The sequence below is a fragment of the Sapajus apella genome, unplaced genomic scaffold, assembly GCF_009761245.1.
Source record: "Sapajus apella isolate SASKATOON/1434 unplaced genomic scaffold, GSC_monkey_1.0 scaffold106, whole genome shotgun sequence".
NCBI classification, from domain to species: domain Eukaryota; kingdom Metazoa; phylum Chordata; class Mammalia; order Primates; family Cebidae; genus Sapajus; species Sapajus apella.
Genome location: NW_022437046.1, coordinates 4,664,952 through 4,687,194, shown reverse-complemented (window position 1 = coordinate 4,687,194; position 22,243 = coordinate 4,664,952). Strand labels below are relative to the sequence as shown.

At 38.8% G+C, this 22,243-nt stretch overlaps 1 protein-coding gene across 6 annotated transcripts in view; it reads right to left on the bottom strand.

Annotated features, from left to right (window-relative positions):
* Nucleotides 1–22,243, bottom strand: part of UVRAG (UV radiation resistance associated) — a 317,013-nt gene that overhangs the window by 253,259 nt on the left and 41,511 nt on the right. For all 6 annotated transcript variants that reach the window (XM_032259109.1, XM_032259107.1, XM_032259108.1 and 3 more), the window contains exons 2-3: nucleotides 19,426–19,543; nucleotides 11,718–11,752 (exon numbers count right to left, since the gene is read on the bottom strand). In XM_032259109.1, coding sequence (XP_032115000.1) covers nucleotides 11,718–11,752; nucleotides 19,426–19,543 — 153 coding nt within the window. The remainder of the gene's footprint in view (nucleotides 1–11,717; nucleotides 11,753–19,425; nucleotides 19,544–22,243) is intronic.

The following is a 22,243-nucleotide window of genomic DNA, read 5'->3' as shown; positions in this document are numbered from 1 at the left end:
ATGACAGTTACTATATAAAGTATTAATAATAGATAAAAAAAGGCCATAGAAGAATGTTTATTTTGGCACATACAAATATTTAAACTGCTGAATAAATTAGCCTTGTTAATCCTAACAATAAATCCTCATGAAGTAAATAAGACAATTTGTTAATTCCAATAGTTAAGACAAAATACCATATTTCATCAAATCCAAGATACCACCAGTCATAAAATGCATCAAATTTTATATACAACTAAAAAGAATTGATTTTAAGATGCATCTAGATTGCCCAGGAATGTTAAACTGTGAAAAAATTAAAATCAATAAAATCAATAAAACACAGAAGCTGAGTCTTCTTGCCTAGGGTCACTTAGTAAAAACAGTATCAGAATTTGAATCTAAGTCTCTAGAATTTGTCTCATGTTCATTTTGTGTGTTTGTTTTGTTTTCCTATCAATTACAAAAGACAGAATTTAGAACAAAGGAGACCTAAAGGGAATGTCAACAATTTCTTTATTTTAGATCTCACAGCCAGAGGCAGAAACAAGGAGAAAGAACTCTGCCCTCTGCCTGAGCCCTATTCTCTGGGAGAAAGGAACTGGGGAGATTCCACAGGTTTCACTCTTGCTCCTGCTGCTACATCACCAGACTCTACAGCTGACTAGGGCTGAGAGAAAACAAGTAACTAAACATAATAGCAAAGCCTAGACCACTACTACAAGAGTGAAGCATTCATTACAGATTAGCTAAGAAGGAGCTGGCCCTTCGCTAGTTCAGCCAACTGTCCACCCAGGACGCTGAGAAACCTGTAGCTAGGAATATTGGGGAAAAGCCTTCGTGCCTGCAGCCTGAGGATGTGCTCGCTCTCCTGAACTGAGTATCCTTTACCAATTCTACTTTAAATGAGTAACGGCAATCATCTGTGAGCCATTAACTATGTACTGAGCATTGTACCTGATTTAATTTAACATGAACTACAGGACATACACAAAATGAGGGCTTCCTCTAGTTTACATATCCTAGGAAGGTAAGCACTAAAAGGGACCTTTGAATTTGCCTAGTCCAACTCAAATTCTGAAATGAGGAAATTGAGAGCCTCTGGCTGGAGCCCCTCCCTGCCTCTACCCCCACCCATTCCTTTCCTGGTTAACATTTCTCTGACCACTAGGTTTCAGTTCAAACATCTCTTCCTCAGAGAGGCCTTCCCAGTTCTCCTCAACCGTCAGCCTTCTTTGCCTGCCACCCACCGTGAGGATGGGGCTGTTTTGCTATTGTTTTCCCAAGCAGATAATACAGTTACCTGGAGACACAGTAAGTATTCAAATATTGGCTGAATAAACAACAACAACAACAAAAAAAAAAAAAAAAAAAAAACACCTATTCCTGGCACTTTGCTGCAAGAAAACCTAATCACTTTGGGGTTGAAAATATTAAATTTAAGGCCAAGACCAGAAAGCATAGCTTAAGATTCATTTGGAAAAAGTGATTCACTTTCTCACCTAATATGAATCATGCTTTATAAACAGAGAATAAAAACGATTTTACTCATTTTTACCACTGGTATAATTATTACAAGAAAGGGGGAACAATGAGAGCTGTGTGTTCACTGATATCCCTGGGACTGGCTGCCGCTCCTCCAGGCTCCCACAGGAACCTGTGAGTGGTTAACTTTCTTATGGCACCTGGCATGACGCATCACATCACCATCACTGATTTTTTGTCTGTCTTCCCCTCCAGAATGTGAGCTCCTCAAAGGCAGGGATTTCTACCAGTGTATTTATTCTCTACAATATCCAGCACCGTCACCAAAGGTTCAGTGTGCCAGGTACTATATTACTCATTTGACTATATATTCTTACTTAATCTTCACAAAACTCAAGAGTCCTATGAAACAGACAGCATTATCCCAATTTTTCAGGAGAAGCTGATGCTAAGAATTATGAAGTCACTTGTCTAAGGTCATACGGTTGGTTGTATCTGGAACAGGAAAACAAAGTCAATATCTGACTTTAAAGACATGGGAGCATTAGGTCACTTTTGCATATGAGGAAGGCCATGTTGTGGGGACTGCCCAAAGTAAGAATAATGAGGCCTTACGTCCCAGGCAGCCCCTGAAGGTATAATATAGTCATTAATGTTCCTCATGATAACCTTGAGTTGTGCAGAAAAGGTTAAATAATCTTCCGGTATTTAAGAAAGGGTAGAAGAAGGAAACCCATTAAAAGGTAATATGGATATGAAAAACGCAAATGGTAACATTTTCCTAAAATGGAATTGAACAGACCACTAACTCCATTTATTCTTGAGTAGTCAAAAAGAACATGATTAGCTGGGCATGGTGGTGCGTGCCTGTAATCCCAGCTACTCAGGAGGCTGAGGCAGGAGAATTGCCTGAACCCAGGAGGCGGAGGCTGCGGTGAGCCAAGATCGCGCCATTGCACTCCAGCCTGGGTAACATGAGTGAAACTCCGTCTCCAAAAAAAAAAGAACATGAAAAAGGACTTCTTAACTATCAAATTAGATCAAAAACATCCCATAAACTTTTTTAAAAAGCTTCCACTGCTTATCCAGGATTTGTTTATTCTTTTATTTATTTATTTATTTTTATTTTAAAAAGAGATGAGGTCTCATTATGTTGCCTAGGCTGGAGTGCAGTGGCTATTCACAGGTGCGATCCCACTACCAATCAGCACGGGAGTTTTGACCTGCTCCGTTTCCGACCTGGGCCAGTTTACCCCTCCTAAGGCAACCTGGTAGTCCCCTGCTCCCACGAGGTCATCATATTGATGCCAAACTTAGTGCGGACACCCAATCAACATAGCACACTACAGCCAGAACTCCTGGACTCAAGCGATCCTTTCAGCCTCAGCCTCCTGAGTGGCTGTGACTACAGGCACGCGCCGCCATACCCAGCAGATTTGTTTATTCTTAACTGGCATTAACTGGCATGATTTTCCATAACAAGTGCTCCACAAAAAGAATATCTAAACAGCCAATAATATAAATACTTGAAAAGTGCTCCACTATAGTAGTCTATGAGGAAGTGTAAACTAAAACCACAACATAATACCACAATCCCACGAGAATGGCTAAAATTTAAAAGATGGATGCTTGGGAAAATTATTTGGCAATATCTACTAAAGCGGAACATAACCTACAACCCAGCACTTAATTCCGCTTCTAAGTACATACCTCAGAGAAATGCACACGTGTTCAGCATAGGATATGTTCATTAGAATTAGTGAACTGCTACATACAACATAAACAAATCTCACAAATAGGCTGAGCAAAAGAGCAGATGCAGTCCAGGTGCAGTGCCTCATGCCAGTAATCCCAGCACTTGAGAGGCCGAGATGGGCAGATCACTTGAGGTCAGGAGTTTGAGACCAATCTGGCCAATATGGTGAAACCCTGTCTCTACTAAAAATACAAAAAAAAAAAAAAAAAAAAAAAAGTAGCCTGGAATGGTGGCGCACACTTGTAATCCCAGCTACTTGGGAGGCTGAGGTGGAAAAATCGCTTACCTGGGGGGCGGAGGTTACAGTGAGCCAAGATCTCGCCACTGCATTCCAGCCTGGGCAACCAGAGTGAGACTCTGTCTCAAAAAATAAAAAGGGCTAGGCCAGGCGTGGTGGTTCACACCTGTAATATCAGCAATTTGGGAGGCCATGGCAGGTGGATCACCTGAGGTAAGGAGTTCGAGACCAACCTGGCCAACATGGTGAAACCCTGTCTCAACTAAAAATACAAAAATTAGCCAGGCATGATGGTGGGTGCCTGTAATCCCAGCTACTTGGGAGGCCGAAGTGGGAGAATCACTTGAACCTGGGAGGCAGCGGTTGCAGTGAGCCGAGATCGTACTATTGCACTCCAGCCTGGGCAGCAAAGCAAGACTCCATCTCAAAAAAAAAAAAGAGCGTATGCCATAAGGCTTATGCCAAAGGGCTTCTACCTGGTTCAAAACCAGGCAGAAGTAAGCTATGGTGTTAGATATCAGAAGAGAGGTTCTCTGGGAAAAGGTACTGATTGAAAAGCAAGAGATGATCGTGTTTCTGGATCTGGTTACACTGATCTGTTCCTTTTGAAAAGTCATAAGGCTATTATTTGTACATTTACTATATGTATATCCCAAAAAAAAAAGGAATGAAACTATTTTTTTAGAAGATCCAACAAGGGAAAAAGTAGGAGGTGGCCCACTGAAATAAATCAAATGAAGCCATCTCTTCTTGATGTATGTCCTAAAGCCTAAACCTTCCTGGTCTTCAAATTATACCACCTTAAAAGGTAGATATTTACTCCCTTTTGTGTAAGACCACCTTTCAATAAAAGTAAATGTATTCTAAAATATGAAGTAGCAAAATTTCCTCTTACTATTGGAGTGATAAAGAATCAGAAAAAGCATGAAATAAGACCTCCTTCCAAAGTGAAAAAATAAGACTTGATGAATGTATCTGAAGGGACATAATGCATGGCAAGGAAGAGGGGCCAGATACTCTTGTGGGCTATTGTATGAAATATTCTTAAATGCTTCATTCAAAATCAAACACCTCTGGAGGAGAGGGAAGTTTTTTGAAGTTATTTCGTGTAGTTGAATAGATGACCTGGGTGTTCTTTCTAAGCCAATAAAACACGAATACAGTAGAGCTATTGTCACTCTTCTCATTACAAAGACTTTCCTTTATATTATTACAAAATAGTTGCCAGACCATGAGCAATAATTTCTAAGTTGGTACATTCAGATACAGGCAGATACAGCCTGCCACACATTCAAAGATTTTATAGCCAACTATTTTCATTCTATAGACCCAGACGGCTTTTTTATTTATATTTAACCTATACATACCAGCCCAATTTCTAGATGGAACAAATTAATCAAGTACTAATATCATCCAGGGACCTATACCACCATATTCACTGAAAGTACAATAGCAGAATATCAGGATATTTATAACTCTGAAAAGTTCACTGTCTACTACCCACAAGAGGACCTAAAATTATTATTACTGTAGGGTTGCTTGGTAACAAATGTATGGTTACAAGAATACAACAAGAACTCATAAAAGGTGTTCTAACTTTCTGAAGCATACAACATATCTCACTGGAATATCTGACACTGATATTCTGATTTTATCACTAGTCATAGCACAATAAACTCTCTTTCCTTGTCTCATTCACTTTTATTCAGACTTCCTATCTCAATTTAGAAATTATTAATTGTTAGAAACCTTTCCTGACTCCTCTCTCCAAACTAAAATAAATAACACTTTCACATGTTTTCATGGCATCCTGCTCTTCCCTGGTACTATATATAATTCCATGTGTTGATTATCTGTCTCCCTTCAAATCATGTAGTTAACCAGACAGAAATTGGAAACCCTTGAAGATGATGCAGTTTAACAGAAGTAACATAATCTGACATAAGCTACACACAGAGATTAAATGTTAATGCATTCAATTATAATTCAACTGAAACATAAAGTTGGTTGGAAAATCACTCAGACTAGTAGCTCATGAAAAGTATTCGTACTGCTTAGCCGGTTTTTTTCCCAAAGATTTAAAAACAGCTCAGTCATAGTCTCAACAGAAGTTTATAGTTCTGATAAATTAATGTCACATGCTTTCCCTACAAACAAGTTCTAGAACTTGTTTATTCAATGATGAAGGCTAACACTGACCTCTATTAGACCTCTAGCATACTTAATCAGTGGAAGGAAGTGGGATAAGGGAGGCTGTGAAAGAGCAGGGCTCTGGAACACTGGTTTTACCAGTTACTAGTTGTGTGACCTAGATCATATTCCTCAGCCTGCTGAACCTGGTCCCTCAGCTGTAAAACAAGCATATCTCTTAGCTTGGAATGCTGTTATAGGGATAAGAAATAATGTATGCAGCACACCCAACATGCTACTTAAATCATAGGTGCGTACTTATAATTGATACCTTTCTTTATTTAAAAAATCCATGTACAGAGAAATCTCAAAACAAATTAGCTATCAGTATTCTTACTCCCACCATGAAATTTTTAATATTCTAATAAAAGTTAAAAGCTCCTTTCTGGGAAAATATCCAATGATCAGATTAACTTTATAAGTGTTAAAGGCAGATGTGGGTTCATGACATAATTAATCTCTACGTTATTTATTTATTTATTCATTTACAAACAACAGAAGTTTATTTTCTCAGTTCTGGAGGTTGGGAAGTCCAAGATCAAGGCACCAGCAAAGTACAGTGTCTAGTGAGGGCCTAGTCTCTGCTTCCAAGATGGTACCCTGAATGCTGGCTCCTCTCGAGGGGACAAATGCTATGTTCTCATGCAGCAGAAGGAACAGATAACCCCCACACACAAGCCCTTTTACAAGGCACTAATATAACTCATGAGGACTTGCCATTATGACTTAATCACTTCTTAAAGGCCCTACCTCTTAGTATTATCATCTTGGTGATTAAGTTTTAACAAATGAGTTTTGGTAATCTCCGCTTTTATAAACATGAAAAAACAACTTTAGAGAATTTAGTCACTTCCATTGTTATTGCTTCAATAATTTTAGTTATTAATTAAGCCAATGACCCTTCAATAATATCAAGGATCTAACCTCTCACTGAACTGAAGAAGAAATTACTTGGAGGGCATGGCTAGCTGAAGCCAGGGACATTAACACTGAACTATACATTCACCATGAATTGTTCTATGCTAAATATATCATGAATAAGGTGAGGGTCCTGGTCCACCAGATACGCCCCATTTTGCATTACTTGCAATGCTAAGCCTTCCAAAATCTCATTCTCATGCTCCTTAGCCCTTGACCATCATCTCCTATTGCTCCGGGCTATTCCCTCTGCTGCTCTGATCCTCAATTCCCTTGCACCTGTCTCTCTGTCATATGCCTAGCAAAACTTCAAACCACCTCTGCTCACTGCACTCCAGCCTTACTAACTTCTTAGCCATTTCTTGAACACCTCAAGTACACTCCTGTTTCTGTACTTTCCTGTTTCTTGTCCTGGAACAGTATTCCTGAAATAACTATATAGCTTGTTCCCTCCCTTCTGTCAGGTGTCTGTTCAAGTGATACCTCCTATGTGACTGCTGCAGAAAAACCGCAATCACCCCCGGCAGGTACTGCCTTATTCTGCTTCAGTGTACTGCATTCTCTTTATTTCCATCCAACATAGTCCCACTTACCAGTTCTAACATGGATGTTTTTTCACACTGTAAGATGAATTCTGATTTTAGAAATAGTAAAATCAATAAAGTCCTACAATCTTTGACCACCAGGTGGCAGTCATCCAGTGTCACTGTATACCTGCACACCCTTTAAAGTCGCTGTCTTTGAGATTAAGTTAGGCTCAATGTTGGCCCTACATGTGCTAAGTTTAATTGCTATTTAAAATATTTCTCTTGACTTATATTGAAATAAAAAATTATCAACAACTTAAATTCAAAAGATTTTTTTTTTTAAATCAAGTATTCACAACAATGCAAACAGAGCTCTCGCAGACTGGGGGTGACAGCATAAATCAAACAGTAATTTCGGAAAACTGTTTGGCTTCTTTAGCTGACCATATGCATATTCCTAGCAATTCCACTCCTAGAAATATACTCAACAGAAATACATCCATACATTTACCAAAAGACATACAGGATAGTATCTATAGCAGCACTATTCATATTAGCTCAAAACTAGAACCTAACCAAATGCCTATCAACAGAAAAAAATGAGTTAATTCTGTGATTTCACACAATGGAATACTATAGAGCTAACAAACCACAAATATATCCCAGAAAATAAATGAATCTTACTATATAAAGTTGAAACATGGCAACTGGACACAAAAGAGTGCATACTATATTATTTCATTTCTATAAAGCTCAAAAACAGGTAAAATTAATCTATGGTGTTAAAAGTCCAAGTAGCAGTGACTGAAGAGGGCATGAGAGGGCTTCTTAGGGGCTGAAAATATTCTATTTGTTGATCTGGATGCTGGTTATACAGGTGTATTCCGTTTGAGAAAATTCAAGATGATGTATACTTATGATCTATAAACTTTTTTATGATCTATAAACTCTTTTATAAATGTCAAACTTCAATAAAAAGTATTAAGAATTTGTGTAGGCAGAAAGCACAGAAACAGGGCAATGAGTCATGAATTTGGTATTAGAGATGCAAATATATGTCAGTGGAGAAATGACTTCATCCAACCTCTTTAAAGAACTTAAGGAAGTAAATAGTTTCCTGCTGATAGGATTCCTTATCAGAGGTCAAATAATGCACCCAAAGGAAGGAAAAATTGCTAAATATCATGCCCAGCTAACTTTATTATTATTTTTATTATTTATTTAATTTTCTTTTTTAGAGATGGGAGTCTCGTCATCTTGCCCAGGCTGATCTCAAAACTCCTGGATTTACATGATCCTCCTGCTTCAGCCTCCCAAAGTACTGGGGGATAGGTGTGAGCCACCATACTTAGCTTGAAGTAATTTTTTTCCAAGACAGGGTCTCGCTCTGTCACCCAAGCCAGAGTGGTACAATCTTGGCTTACTGAAACCTCCGCCTCCCAGCCTTAAGTAATCCTCTTGCCTCAGCCTCTCAAGTAATTGGGACTATAGCCATGCACCACCAAGCCCAGGTAATATTTGCATTTATTGGTAGAGATGGGGTTTTGCCATGTTGCACAGGTTGGTCTTGAACTCCTAGGCTCAAGCAATCCACCCGCCGCAGTCTCCCAAATTGCTGGGATTATAGGTATGAGCAATGCACTGGGCCCAAAACCACTTTTAAAGAAAGAAAAAGGGGAAATTTCTTCCTTCTAATGATTATAAGAAAGCTTTCTGGCTGAGCGCAGTGGCTCACGCCTTTAATCCCAGCACTCTGAGAGGCCAAGGCAGGCGGATCACCTGAGGTCAGGAGTTTGAGACCAACCAAGCCTGGGCACCGACATGGCGAAATCTTGTCTCCACTGAAAATACAAAAATTAGCCAGGCATGATGGCAGGTGCCTGTAATCCCAGCTACTCAGGAGGCTGAGAATCATTTGAACCCGGGAGGCAGAGGTTGCACAGGTAGAGCCAAAATCACGCCACTGCATTTCAGTCTGGGCAGCAAGAGTGAGACTATCTCAAAAAAATAAAAAAAGAAAAGAAAAAGAAACAAAGTTTTTCAGAAGCATCAGGAACTGTGCTGTCTAATATGATATCTGCTAGCCGAATGTGGCTATTTAAATTAAAATTAAACAAAATTTAAAATTCAGTTCTGAAGCAGGACTGAACCACATTTCAAATGCTCAATGGCCACATGTGGCCAGTGGCAATTGTACTGAACAACACATAAAACATTACCATCACTGTAGAAAGTTTTATTGGACAGGTGATCTGGACTATTCAGGAGTTAGAAAGAAGCACAGTATAGGGGCACAAGAACATTTTATCCAATCTTTGGGGGAAAACACTCTTTTTCATCTTGAGTCCATTTTTCCATGTCTCCTTTGACGTCAGAGTGATGAAACCAAGCCACTCTGGTCTAAGAACCAAGCTGACAATATAAACTAAGAACAACAATCTACATCTTAAAGTTACATGAGTGAAAAATATTATTTATAAGCTCGTCAAAGTCCAACTTAGTTCACCAGAGTGAAAATTTACCCAAAGCCTTAGTTAGAAATAAAGTATTCAAATCTTTGTCTAATCCTTTAGCATCTAATTGAAGATGTGCAGTTTCAGGATATAACTTCAAAATCAATAAATATACTTAGGGAAGAATTCATTTATTCAAGAAACATTTGCTGAGCATCTTCTATGCGCCAAGCATAAGGGTAACAAATAGATACAAACACATTTAAATCACTAACTCTATTTAGTAAATAACACAATAGCTTAAGAATTGCAAAAATCATAAACAGGGAAGAAACCAACCAATTCTGCTCTTTGTTGGGCCTGGCAGTGATTCTTCGGAGACAGCAAGAAGGGCAGTAACAACATGCCATCTCTGGTATATTCTCTGAGGGTTGTTGACTCCTTAGCTTTTTGCTAAGCAAAAAGAGCTCCCTCAGAAAGAAAAAAGTTAAGCAGGGCTGGCATGGTGGCTCATGCCTGTAATCCCAGCACTTTGGGAGGCCAAGGTAGGCAGATTGCTTGAGGTCAGGAGTTCAAGACCAGACTGGGCAACATGGTGAAACCCTGTCTCTGCAAAAAATACAAAAATTAGTTAGGCATGGTAGCTCATGCCTGTAGTCCCAGCTCCTTGGGAGCCTGAGGCGAGAGGATCACCTGAACCCAGGAGGTGGGTGTGAACTGAGATCATGCTACTGCACTCCAGCCTGGGTGATAAAGAGAAGCCCTGTCTCAAAAAAAAAAAAAAGTTAATTACGTTCATAGAACCTATATTAAGATAAAAAAGAAACAACAACAAAAAAAACAATACTTGCCAAAATATCAAAGAATACCTTTAAAAGGAACATCAAATCATTAATATTTGTCAAACAATTACCCAATAGAAATATACTGGGAATTAAGGGGATATAAAGATATACAGTCTGTGACCTCCACCTCCAGGAGTTTTCATCTACTTTGTGACACAGAATGTTCGTGAATAATCACAATGCTAGCAAACGTTGTTTGTGGTACACTCAGAAAACAAAAACAGTATATAAACTATGAGTTGAAAGGAACCCAGAAGTCTTTTAGTCCAATCCTCTCCCTTGTCTTGAATCTATGCTACAATATTCTTTGGATTCAGTATTCCACCTAAGTGCGCTAAGGATGAAGGTATCATGGCCTTACAAATAATTCCAAAGCAATTGAAGATGGAGGCCAAAAGGAGTTGAAGACAGGAGTTAACATTCAGAGATAAAACAGGGTCATGGAAAAAAAAAAAAAAGAAAACAGAAAAAAAGATTAAAAAAAAAACAAAGAAGAAAAACAAAACAGGGTCATGAAAAAGCATGAATAGGAAAAAGGGAACTACTCTGGATGAGATAATCATAGAAAGTCTTGCTGAAGTGACATAGCTGAAAGACCTCTTCAGCCAAGCGAACAGCTGAGGAAACAAGTGTTCCAGGCAGAAGGAAGAAGATAAGCTTCGCATGTTTGAAGCACTGAAAGAGGTACACCTGGAACACATGGGGTGGGGGGGGGGGGGGGGGGGAAATGAGGTGGAAAAGCAGATAAATCCAAGATGGTATTGGACCATTGAAATGATATTTACATTAGCATAAAGCTCTTCTTTGTTTTCAACACAGCCTAATAAATTGAGCCATTTTTGCAAATATCGAGGGTACACATTATCAAAAGCAGGGCACTTACAACTTTCCAACTAAGCAATGCCACTGCCAAGAAACAAGTCGGAGTATCCTATACAAAAGCCCTAGGCATAAAATTCTTAAGAACTGTATCTAAATAAAGATATCATTTATTATGACATATGGCCAGTGAAATAGTCAGAAATATATTTACAGTAAATGAAAGTGAGAAAATTATAGAATTTGAGTTTATACCATTTAAAATTCTTAACAGAAAAATCAGTTCATTCAGTAAATATTTATCAAGTACCTACTACATGCCAGTCATGTTCAAAGCACTAGAGATACAGCAATGAACAAAACAATGATGATTTAACAATTGAGCAGATCTGCTAAGTATTTTAAAACCAGAGCTGAACCTCAATTTATTTTACATTTCTGCATTTTCTGAAGACAGAAAATAGTGTATATATTTAGTCACATGTACCTGTCAGAAAGCAAACTTACCAAGGAATTCTTAATCACTTCACTTCTATAAAATTCTGGAAAAGAAAAAAAGAACAATAAGTGATATGAAAGAAAATAAGCCCATTAACAAACTTAATCCTCTAAATTTTTAAACATATATTCCAGTAAAACATTTAAAATATTTTTAAGGGATTATTCTCTCTACATCTTTATCTGTTAAAAAAAAAAAAAAGTAAGAAGTAAATGAAAGTGTTTTAAAGGGAATGAAACACTTACTTTAACCTTCTTTACTTCTGTAAGGGTGGTTAAAACCTTTCAGATTTACTTTAGTAACTATTGCCTTATTGGCTCCTTTGTCCTCCAAATCTAATTTGAGCCCTTAAAAACCCCAACTTTTTTCCTTCCCCACTTCCACCGTCACAACTGAATCCATCTGCTCTGTTTTTCTCAAACATCTCTAATGATTACCTACAGTGGTACTGTGGAGTGAATACTGATCTAGGTTACCTAGTTGCTAGCATTTTAACCAAAACTAGCAACCAGATAACCTAAGTCCAACTTCTACCTCTGTCACTAACATTTTGTCTCTTTAATTCTCTTGGGCTCATTACTGCTCTAAGACAACTTAGAGAATTGAACTGATAATTGAAGGTCCTCAGTAAACATTAAAATTTCATGATTCTACAGCTTTCATGTATGTTGGAAAATGTTACAAAACTCAAGGATGCAATCAAAATCTGTCAGAAGTTCAGCCATTTCGAAAAACCTTCCAATATGCCCTCTGCTAACCCTACCCAAGTCATCTCTATGTTGCTCTTATGGCCAACATGGTGAAACTCCATCTTTACTAAAAATACAAAAATTAGCTGGGCATGGTGGCAGGTGCCTGTAATCCCAGCTACTTGGGAGGCTGAAGCAGAAGTACTTGTGGCACAATCTCAGCTCACTGCAACCTCCACCTCCCAGGTTCAAGCAATTCTCCTGCGTCAGCCTCTCGAGTAGCTGAGACTACAGGGGCCCGCCACCATGCTTGGGTAATTTTTGGGTTTTGCCACATTGGCCAGGCTGGTCACGAATTCCTGACCTCAAGTGATTCCGCCCCCTCGGCCACCCAAAGTGCTGGGATTACAGGCATGAGCCACTGAGCCTGGCCCAATTTTTGTATTTTTAGTAGAGATGGGGTTTAGTCATGTTGGCCAGGCTGGTCTTGAACTCCTGACCCCAAATGATCTACCCCCCTCGGCCTCCCAAAGTGCTGGGATTACAGTCATAAACCAACACACCCAGCCTAAATTTTCAAAAAGATATAATCCAAGACCTACTTCTACATGAAAGGGACCATTAGATACAAATATTTCTCTACGTAGTCATGGTAAGACTAAAGAAACAAAGCAATCACAGGTTGCAGAGCACAGTTTCAATGGCATGTTTTGGCTGTTCTACAGCATTCCATTCACTCAACAAATGCTTCATTAGTGCCTCATCCATACTCATAACAGGAAAAGTATACACTTAAGCTATGCTGCAAAACTGTTTTTCACCTAACAGATTGGTAAATATTCAAAAGTTTGCACAGGCTTGGTGGTAAAGCTGTGGGGAGAACCACTCACACATAAAACAACTCCCACGGAGGGCAATTCACATCCTCTTTGTCATAGCAATGCCACTTTGTGAAATTTACCCTACCAATATGCTGCCACTCATACAAAACAATTTGCTTATGAAGTTATTCAATGTAATACTGTGTATATAGTAAAGAGGCGGGTGGATCACGAGGTCAAGAGATCGAGACCATCCTGGTCACCATGGTGAAACCCCGTCTCTACTAAAAATACAAAAAATCAGCTGGGCATGGTGGCGCGTGCCTGTAATCCCAGCTACTCAGGAGGCTGAGGCAGGAGAATTACCTGAACCCAGGAGGCGGAGGTTGCGGTGAGCCGAGATCACGCCATTGCACTCCAGCCTGGGTAACATGAGTGAAACTCCGTCTCAAAAAAAAAAAAAAGAAAAAAAAAAACTAGAACAACCTAAGGGTCCACCAATAGGAGCCAGTTAAATTAATTATGGTGTATCTATTCGATGCAAAGCTATACAGAAAAAACAAAAACAAAAACAAAAAAAACAGGGATGCTGTCTATGAATCAATATGGAGAAAACTCTAAGACAGTAAGTGAAAAATGCAAGGTATAGAAACATAAATAGTACAGTACATTTTGTGTAAAAAAAAAAAAAGAGGAGAGAAAGGAATAAGAATATTTGTATTTGTACTTATATTTGTAGAAGGAATCTCAGTAAAGACAAACAAGAAATGAGCAACAGTGGTTATCAGGGTGGGGTAGAAAACTAAGGTGATGGAAGGCAGGTGAAAGAGAGGCTTTAATACAAACCTTTATATCTTTACATATATATATATATTTTTTTTTTTTTACCTATTAAAAAATTAAATTAAAAAGATAAAAATATTTGAGGGCCTAGTATGTGTCAAGCATGGTTCTGCATATTGGGGACAGAGCAATGAGCAAAAGTGACCTAAAAATCTCTGCCTTCATAGAGCTTACATTCTAGTGGAAATAGACATACAATAATCAAATAATTAAACATATAGTATGTCAAGTGATCTTAAGTACCACGGAGAAAAATAAAGCACAAAAGATGGAGGAAAATAATCACAATTTATAAAAGGGTTAGTCAGTGATCAAGGAGACTTTCTCTGAGAAATATATGGAATAAAAACCTGCAATTCAGAAGAAGCAGAATTGAATGGAAAAAAAAAAAAAATGGCCAGGCAGGGTGGCTCACGCTTGGAATCCCAGCACTTTGGGAGGCTGAGGCAGGCAGATCACGACGTCAAGGGATCGAGACAATCCTGGCCAACACGGTGAAACCCCATCTCTACTAAAAATACAAAAATTAGGTGGGTGTGATGGCGCACACCTGTACTCGAGCTGAAGCAGAAGAACCGCTTGAACTCAGAAGGTGGAGGTTGCAGTGAGCTGGGACTGTGCCACTGCACTCCAGCCTGGGCAACAGAGCAAGACTCTGTCTCAAAAAAAAAAAGGAAAAAAGAAAGATCTGCAAGAAGCTGGAAGCACTAGTCATGTGAATATGTAAAGGAAAAGTATCCAAGTCAAAGAAACAGCAAATGCAGAGGTTTTCAAGTTAGTTAAAACCAATGCATTCAAGCAACAGCTACAACGTCAGCTGGCTGGAACACAGACAGCTGGAGGAGCAGCAGAAGATGAGTTCGGAGAGGTAACCAAGAATCATATCATCAAAGGCCTTCTAGAAAACCATAAGGAGTTTAGCTTTTACTCTGAATGAGATGGGAAGCCACAGGAGGGTTTTGAGGAGAGAAATAAAGGGATCGAACTTCCATTTTAATAAAAGTTGAAAACAGACTGAGGGAGTTGCATGAGCAGATAAACCTGTTAAACTTCTACTTCCACAATGTAGGCAAAAGATGACGGTGGTTTGAGGATAGCAAGAAGTGATCCGGTTATGAATATATTTTGATAGTAAGAGCCAGAAGTATATGCTGAAAGACTGGATATGGAATGTAAGAGAAACAGGACAATCCAGGATAATTTCAAAGTTTTTGGCCAACGAAATAGAGTTGCCATTTTCTGATATAAGGAAGAATACAGGAAGTGGATCACAGCTGGAACATCAGAAGCTCAGTTTTGAACATACCAAGTTTGTCACCTACTAGGCTCCAAATGGAGTTGTAGAGTAGGCAACTGAATTACAGGGGTATGAGTTCAGAAGAAAGGTCAACAGGTGACATTTAAAACCGTAAGACCTGAGCCAGGCTTGGTGGCTCCTGCCTGTAATCCCAGCACTTTGGGAGACCAAGGCAGGTGGATGGCTTGAGCCCAGAAGTTTGAGATCAGCCTGGGCAACATGGCAAAACTCGGCTCTACAAACAATAAAAAAAGCTAGCCGGGCATGGTGGTGTGTGCCTGTAGTCCCAGCTACTCGGGAGGCTGAGTGGGAAGAATCACCTGAGCCCAGAAGGTTGAGGCTACATTGAGCTATGATTCTGCACTCCAGCCTGGTTGACAGAGTGAGATTCTGTCTCAAAAAATAAATAAAAATAAATAAATAAAACTTTGAGACTTGAATAAGATCACCAAATTAGGTAATATAGAGTTCATCTTCTGATGTATTGAAGATAGTCAGTATTCCAGGAGAGGACAGGCACTTACATTTCACGGGTAAGAAAATAACTATGAAAAACAAACTTGATTGTATAAAAATTCCAAGTTTAACAGGGAACCAAGTTTAGAACCTATCCATCCATTAACACAAGGCTTTGTTCTCTGGGGATATATTAACTAATATTTGATTGGAAATATCTTAAAAATAGACAATCTCCTAAAAGCACTACAGGGATGTCAAAAGTCAAAAAAATTTCACACATTTCTTCGTAAATTTCACACATATCTCCTTTGGATCTGCTGTGAATTTAGGTGAAATAAAAGAAAAATTGAGAAACCAGCATTTCAGATATTCTTGCAACAAAACACTGTCTTCTGACATTAAGAAATATTACCACTGAACAGGTGGTACAAGTGGTTCATGGAGAAGAGTCAACTGGTCTCTTATCATGGTTGTACTATATCAAGGACCAAATAATAATCATAAAATATTCACGTTTGTCATGACTGGTCTGACCAACAAGATACAGTAGCATTCACTAGAATTACTAACGAAAGGGCTTCCCAGCTCTTTCGTTAAAAGTTTACAAAGCCCAACAAAGTTCATGAATACGCTTCAATCAACCATGACATTTTGGAATAGGAGGAATTCTCAGAAATCACCAGTTCCTTCATTTTAATGATAAATTAAAGCCCACAAGAGGAAGTAAATGCCCTATCCAAGAGGCTTGACAGCTAGCGGCAGCTTCAACATCTACACTAGACCCAGGACTTCCCCCATGGTCTGTCACCAGCTATTCACGAACTGTGTGATGATTATCTCACTGAAGTAACTTCAAAAAACAGTCTATGATAACTCCTAAATTCAAGACACAATCTGAGCTAGAAGAAAGAAAATACAAAAACAAAAAAAGTCACTTTGCTTCCATCATATCTCTAGACAAGTTTTTAACATGATCATTAACCAGCCCCATGACTACTCTCTTTTTAGAAAACACTATTATGATTATTATAATTCTAATCATTGCTATCATTTTCCAAATTCCCAAAATGTGCTAAGAACTGGTGTTAATTACTATTATCAGAGGTAACACTGGGGCAAGAACACAGAAATTTTATTAAGATAATCAGGACTGATTATATAGAAGCTCATCAAAAATTTAAAATACTCCAGCTCTGTCATATATTGCTAATGATATAACCAATTAGTGAGCAGTAGACTAAATGTTTTAAAGCCTACAAAAATGCTTATACCCTTAAACCAAATAGTAACCAAATTGTTTCATTTTCCTTCTGGACACATTGGAGGCCTACATTTCCCAGTCCCCTTTCCATCTAAAAAGGACAATGTAGGCCGGGTGCAGTGGCTCACGCCTATAATCTCAGCACTTTGGGAGACTAAGATGAGCACATCACTTGAGGTCAGTAGTTTGAGATCACATGGCCAACATGGTGAAACCCCTTCTGTACAAAAAACACAAAAATTAGCTGGTAGTGGAGGCGCATGCCTATAATTCCATCTTCTCGAGAGGTGGAGGCAGGAGAATCACTTGACCATGGGAGATAGAAGTTACAATGAGCTGAGACGGCACCACTGCCCTTCAGCCTGGGCAACAGAGCAAGACTCCATCTCAAAAATAAATAAAATAAAAAATGAAAAGGACAATGCAACTGATTTATGACCAATAGAATGTAATAAAATTCATGTGGACCATTTCATTTAAAAATCTCCCACAAGTAAGCCTTCTATCTCTGGCCATACCAGAGGCCATGTATTGAGGACAGCAGCAGCCCAAACTAGGAGGAACCTGAATACCTGAGTCAATGCTTAAGAGGACAGCTGCCAAGACAGCACCTGATAACACCTGCACTGGACTTAGTGTAAGAAATATATTTCAGTAAGCCACTAAGAGTTGTGGTATTTGTTACAGTAGCTAGCATTAATCATTAAGATGAATACATTGTTTTAAAAATATGTAATGGGCTGGGCACGGTAGCTCATGCCTATAATCCCAGCACTTTGGTAGGCCAAGGCAGGAGTGGGATCATCTGAGGTCAGGAGTTTGAGGCCAGCCTGGCCAACATGGCAAAACCTCGTCTCTATTAAAAACACAAAAATCAGTCAGGCGTGGTGGTGGGCACCTATAGTCCCAGTTAGTCAGGAGGCTGAGGCAGGAGAATAGCTTGAACTCAGGAGGTGGAGTTTGCAGTGAGCCAAGATCGTGCCACTGCACTCCAGCCTGGGTGACAGAGCAAGACTCTGTCTCAAAAAAAAAAAAAAAAAATTTTTTTTTAATGCAATGGATAGACTGAAAAGTGAGAATAAAATAAATTTACATGAGGATGGTAGAATTTAGAGTCCTTTTCCCATCCTTAAAAAATATTTTAAGGCTATTTTACTATAAAGGGGCTTCTTCGTTGTATATTTCTTGACTGAATTTTTTAATGAGCAGATACTGGTACTGATATATAAAAAGGAAAAAAGAAGAAAGTTGTTAAAACAATCACTGCTTTAATAAATAATTAAAACTTAAAAAAGGTTAGGGACAGTAACTCACACCTATAATCCCAGCACTTTAGGAGTCCAAGGCAGAAGCATAGCTTGATTCCAGGAGTTCGAGACCAGCCCAAGAAACATTTAGGACCCCATTTCCACAAAAATTTTTTTCAAAGTTAGCCTGGACTGGTGTCTCAGGCCTATAGTCCCAGCTACTTGGGGGACTGAGACAAGAAGATCGTTTGAGTCCGGGAGGTCAAAGTTGCAGTGAACCATGATCATATCACTGCACTCTAGATTGGGTGACAGAATAAGATTCTATCTCGAAAATAAATAAATAAATAAATAAATAAATAAATAAAATGTCACTTGAATTTTTCATCTTTGCCACTGGACAAGATTCCAATAAGTCTCAGAACAAAAAGATGTCACCTTTTGTTAACATAAATAGATCTTTAATCATATCAAGATTTTCATGAAGATCATATGATCCATCACAATCCAACATTCCTGTCATTTTACCATGCTTCTTTCCTCTCTTACACCATCCCACCTAAGCCAACTGATTATATCTCAGTGCCTCTCATCGAATATGCATTCGAAAGGTGACTGTGATTTGTAATCAAATATATGATCCACTCTTAGAATTTTCACTTATAGAAGAATCTACAGTACAATATATAAAATTGAATTAGAAAAAACTATGCCATTCTTCTGAAATGATCCCATATATACAGGGAATTTCAGATACGAGAAGATAAAAACTAGGCCCCTATTTTATCATAATATTAAAGAAAAGAATTTTATTATATTTTCACAAAAGTAAAATTACTACAGGATACTGGATTCAATCTACTTGAAATGCTACCTACTAGACCATTAATAACTAACATTCATAAAGGAATGAGAAAGTTATCAATGTAAGCCTCAGTTATCTGAAATAACTATTCCAGTCGCCATGTTTCTTTAGTATACATCCCAACTACTCATGAGATATTTTCAGACAGCATAACAATTTAGCTTTCTAAGAAGCAGTAACAGCAGGAGGCACTGAGAGTCAATCTGTAGGTAGCAAGTCCACAGATTCCCTTACCTTTATAAATCTTTTCAGTACTACACAAGTGAAGCGTAAAGTAGGTATCAAGGAGCTGATGGCCATTTCTATTAACAATGTTCCGGGCAGCAATGTTCCGAAGATGTCGAAGACGCCGCTGAAAAATAACAACAAAAAGAGAAGGCATTCAGCCTTTTCCTCCCATAAAATTTTCTGAAAGTTGCAGTTCAAAATGAAATGTAATAGGTTGTCTCAGTCATTTATTTATTGAGCCAGAAATCATAATCCAGTCTCTTATTTATGCCTTGGCATTCCCTCTGTCAAACAGAAATGATACCTGCCCTATCTCATTTACAAGGTGGCTGGAGAATGAAGTGACGACAGACATGAAATATTTCTGAAAAGCACTATGAGTGCTACATACCTGCATAATAGCTTTAGTATTCCCTGGAACATAAACTAAGTAGTAATTTGCTTTTTTCCACAGAAGGATTCTGATAGACATGTAAAATCCATCTCACACCAACAGATAATCAAAGATTAACACATACACTCACCCCTGATGCTAGTTCAGTCTAGATGCCAGATCATCTATACAAGCAGGAAAAGAGGCCAAAGTCAAAAAATGAAAATAGTGACTTACTGGTCATTCTATCCAGCCAATAAAGCAACTGCTGTGAGCTTCAATTCAATTCTCCTTTCACCAGTAATCAATCAGGTCTCAATTTCCTAACCAGGCCCTTTTCCTAACAATTTCTCCAACCAGACTCTTTAGTGATTTGAAATGACAAGTTTGGAAATGCAAAAGCTTCATAAACAATAGTAAAAATCAACAAAAATACAAGATAAGATTAAGAGATGGCCAAATCAACTCATATCAAAAGGAGAATGTTGGCAATGCTAAAGTCTGGGCACAGCAGATTCATCCCCAAAAGCTAGTTCCCTCTGTCAGACAATTATCCTCAGAGACTTAAAAACAGAAGCCAAGTGCTCAGCTCACACTTAAAATATGCTTACAGCTCTCCCTCAGGCTGAAAGCCAGTCTACTCTCCTGGGGTAAATCTACTTTCCATTACAGGCGCAGTCAACCAGAAGAGCCCAGGTCTTTTTCCCATGTACATACCGACCCAATCCTTTCACCTAATCTAGAGATTGAGATTCTTTGAGAGAGAAGGTTATTGTCTAATAAATTTGTTTAATCCTCTAAGTATCAAAAGCCTCGAATGTATTTACAAAAGATTCCTGGGCTTACTCTAAAAGACTCATTTTTCCACAGTCTGCAATGGTTTCCATTTCACACTCTGGATTATAGCAACCATTTTCTCCTGCTACACACTGTGCATTAGCCCCTTAGGTCAAAACTTTAAAAACAGGAACCACTAATTATCTGCATATAATAATCACATCTATTTTGCCATAAGATTACAATCCTGGTCCTCTGTTCAAAGACCGGAAAATATATGGAATTAAATATCTAGGACAATGTACCAACATCCCATTATTGTTTTCAAAGCCCTCTACAGCCTGACTTCTCTATATACCATCCTTACTTCCCACCCTCAGTCTTCCTCAGACCTTCCACATGCCCAAGCCCTCAGTCACACATGACTACTTAAAGTTCATCAAAAAGACCATGCACTTTCCTAGCTCCACGCATTTGCTGATGGTAAACCCTCAATGCCATCCCTTCTCTTTAAGGAGATCCTATGCATATTTCAAAGTTTAGGAAAGAAAAATTCCTCCCCTTCCTCATTCTCCAACTGAAATTGGGGAAGGAGAATAGGGTCTCCAGGGACATAAGGCCGACCTAGAACTAAATCTAAAGGGAAACCCCAACTTTCCATGCCTAAGTAACAAAAGGACTAAAGGCTACTCCCTTTGCAACACCCCTCCATCTGATTGTTGTTTTTCACAACCAATCAGATGTTTCACATAGGAATGTAACTTTGTAATTTCAGCCTCTGATAGCAGGCCACCACTTCATTTGCATGGTGTGAATGCCAAGTGGCCAATGGGAAACCTCTGAGGGTATATGGACCCTAGAAGATTCTGTAACAGGACCCTTGAGTGGCTGCTCAGGCCTGCTCCCACCCTGTGGAGTGTACTTTCATTTTCAATAAATCTCTGCTTTCATTGCTTCATTCTTTCCTTGCTTTGCTGTGCATTTTGTCCAATTCTTTGTACAAAACACCTAGAACCTGGACAACTTTCAGTCAAGACCTGCTACCAGTAATAAAATTAGTTGTTCCCTTATTAGGATAAATAAGAACTTTGCTTCTGTCTCTACTATAGCACTTATTTTATTCAGCCTTTATTATAGTTAGTTGTTTACCATTATCTTCCCTATTAATCTAGCATTAAAAGGCTTGATAGGAACCATTACCATCACTGTACGGTTAGCATTTATTAAATGTTTACCATGTGCCATGCACTGTGCTAAATATGTGCTTCATACATGTGATCATTTAATTCTCATAACAATCCTACAAGGGTATTACTTATTATCATTATTCATTGCTTTATCCCAACTTTTTTTTTCTTTTGAGAGGGAGTCTCACTCTGTCTCACCCAGCTGGAGTGCAGTGGCGCAATCTTGGCTCACTGCAACTTCCACCTCCTGGGTTCAAATGATTCTCCTGTCTCAGCCTCCCTAGTAGCCGGGACTACAGGCATGTGCCACCACACCCAGCTAATTTTGTATTTTTATTAGATATGGGGTTTCACCATGTTGGCCAGGCTGTTCTCGAACTCCCGACCTCAGGTGATTCACCTGCTCAGCTTCCCAAAGTGCTGGGATTACAGTTATGAACCACCACACCAGACTATCCCAACATTTCTAAGTAACCAGATATAAAAC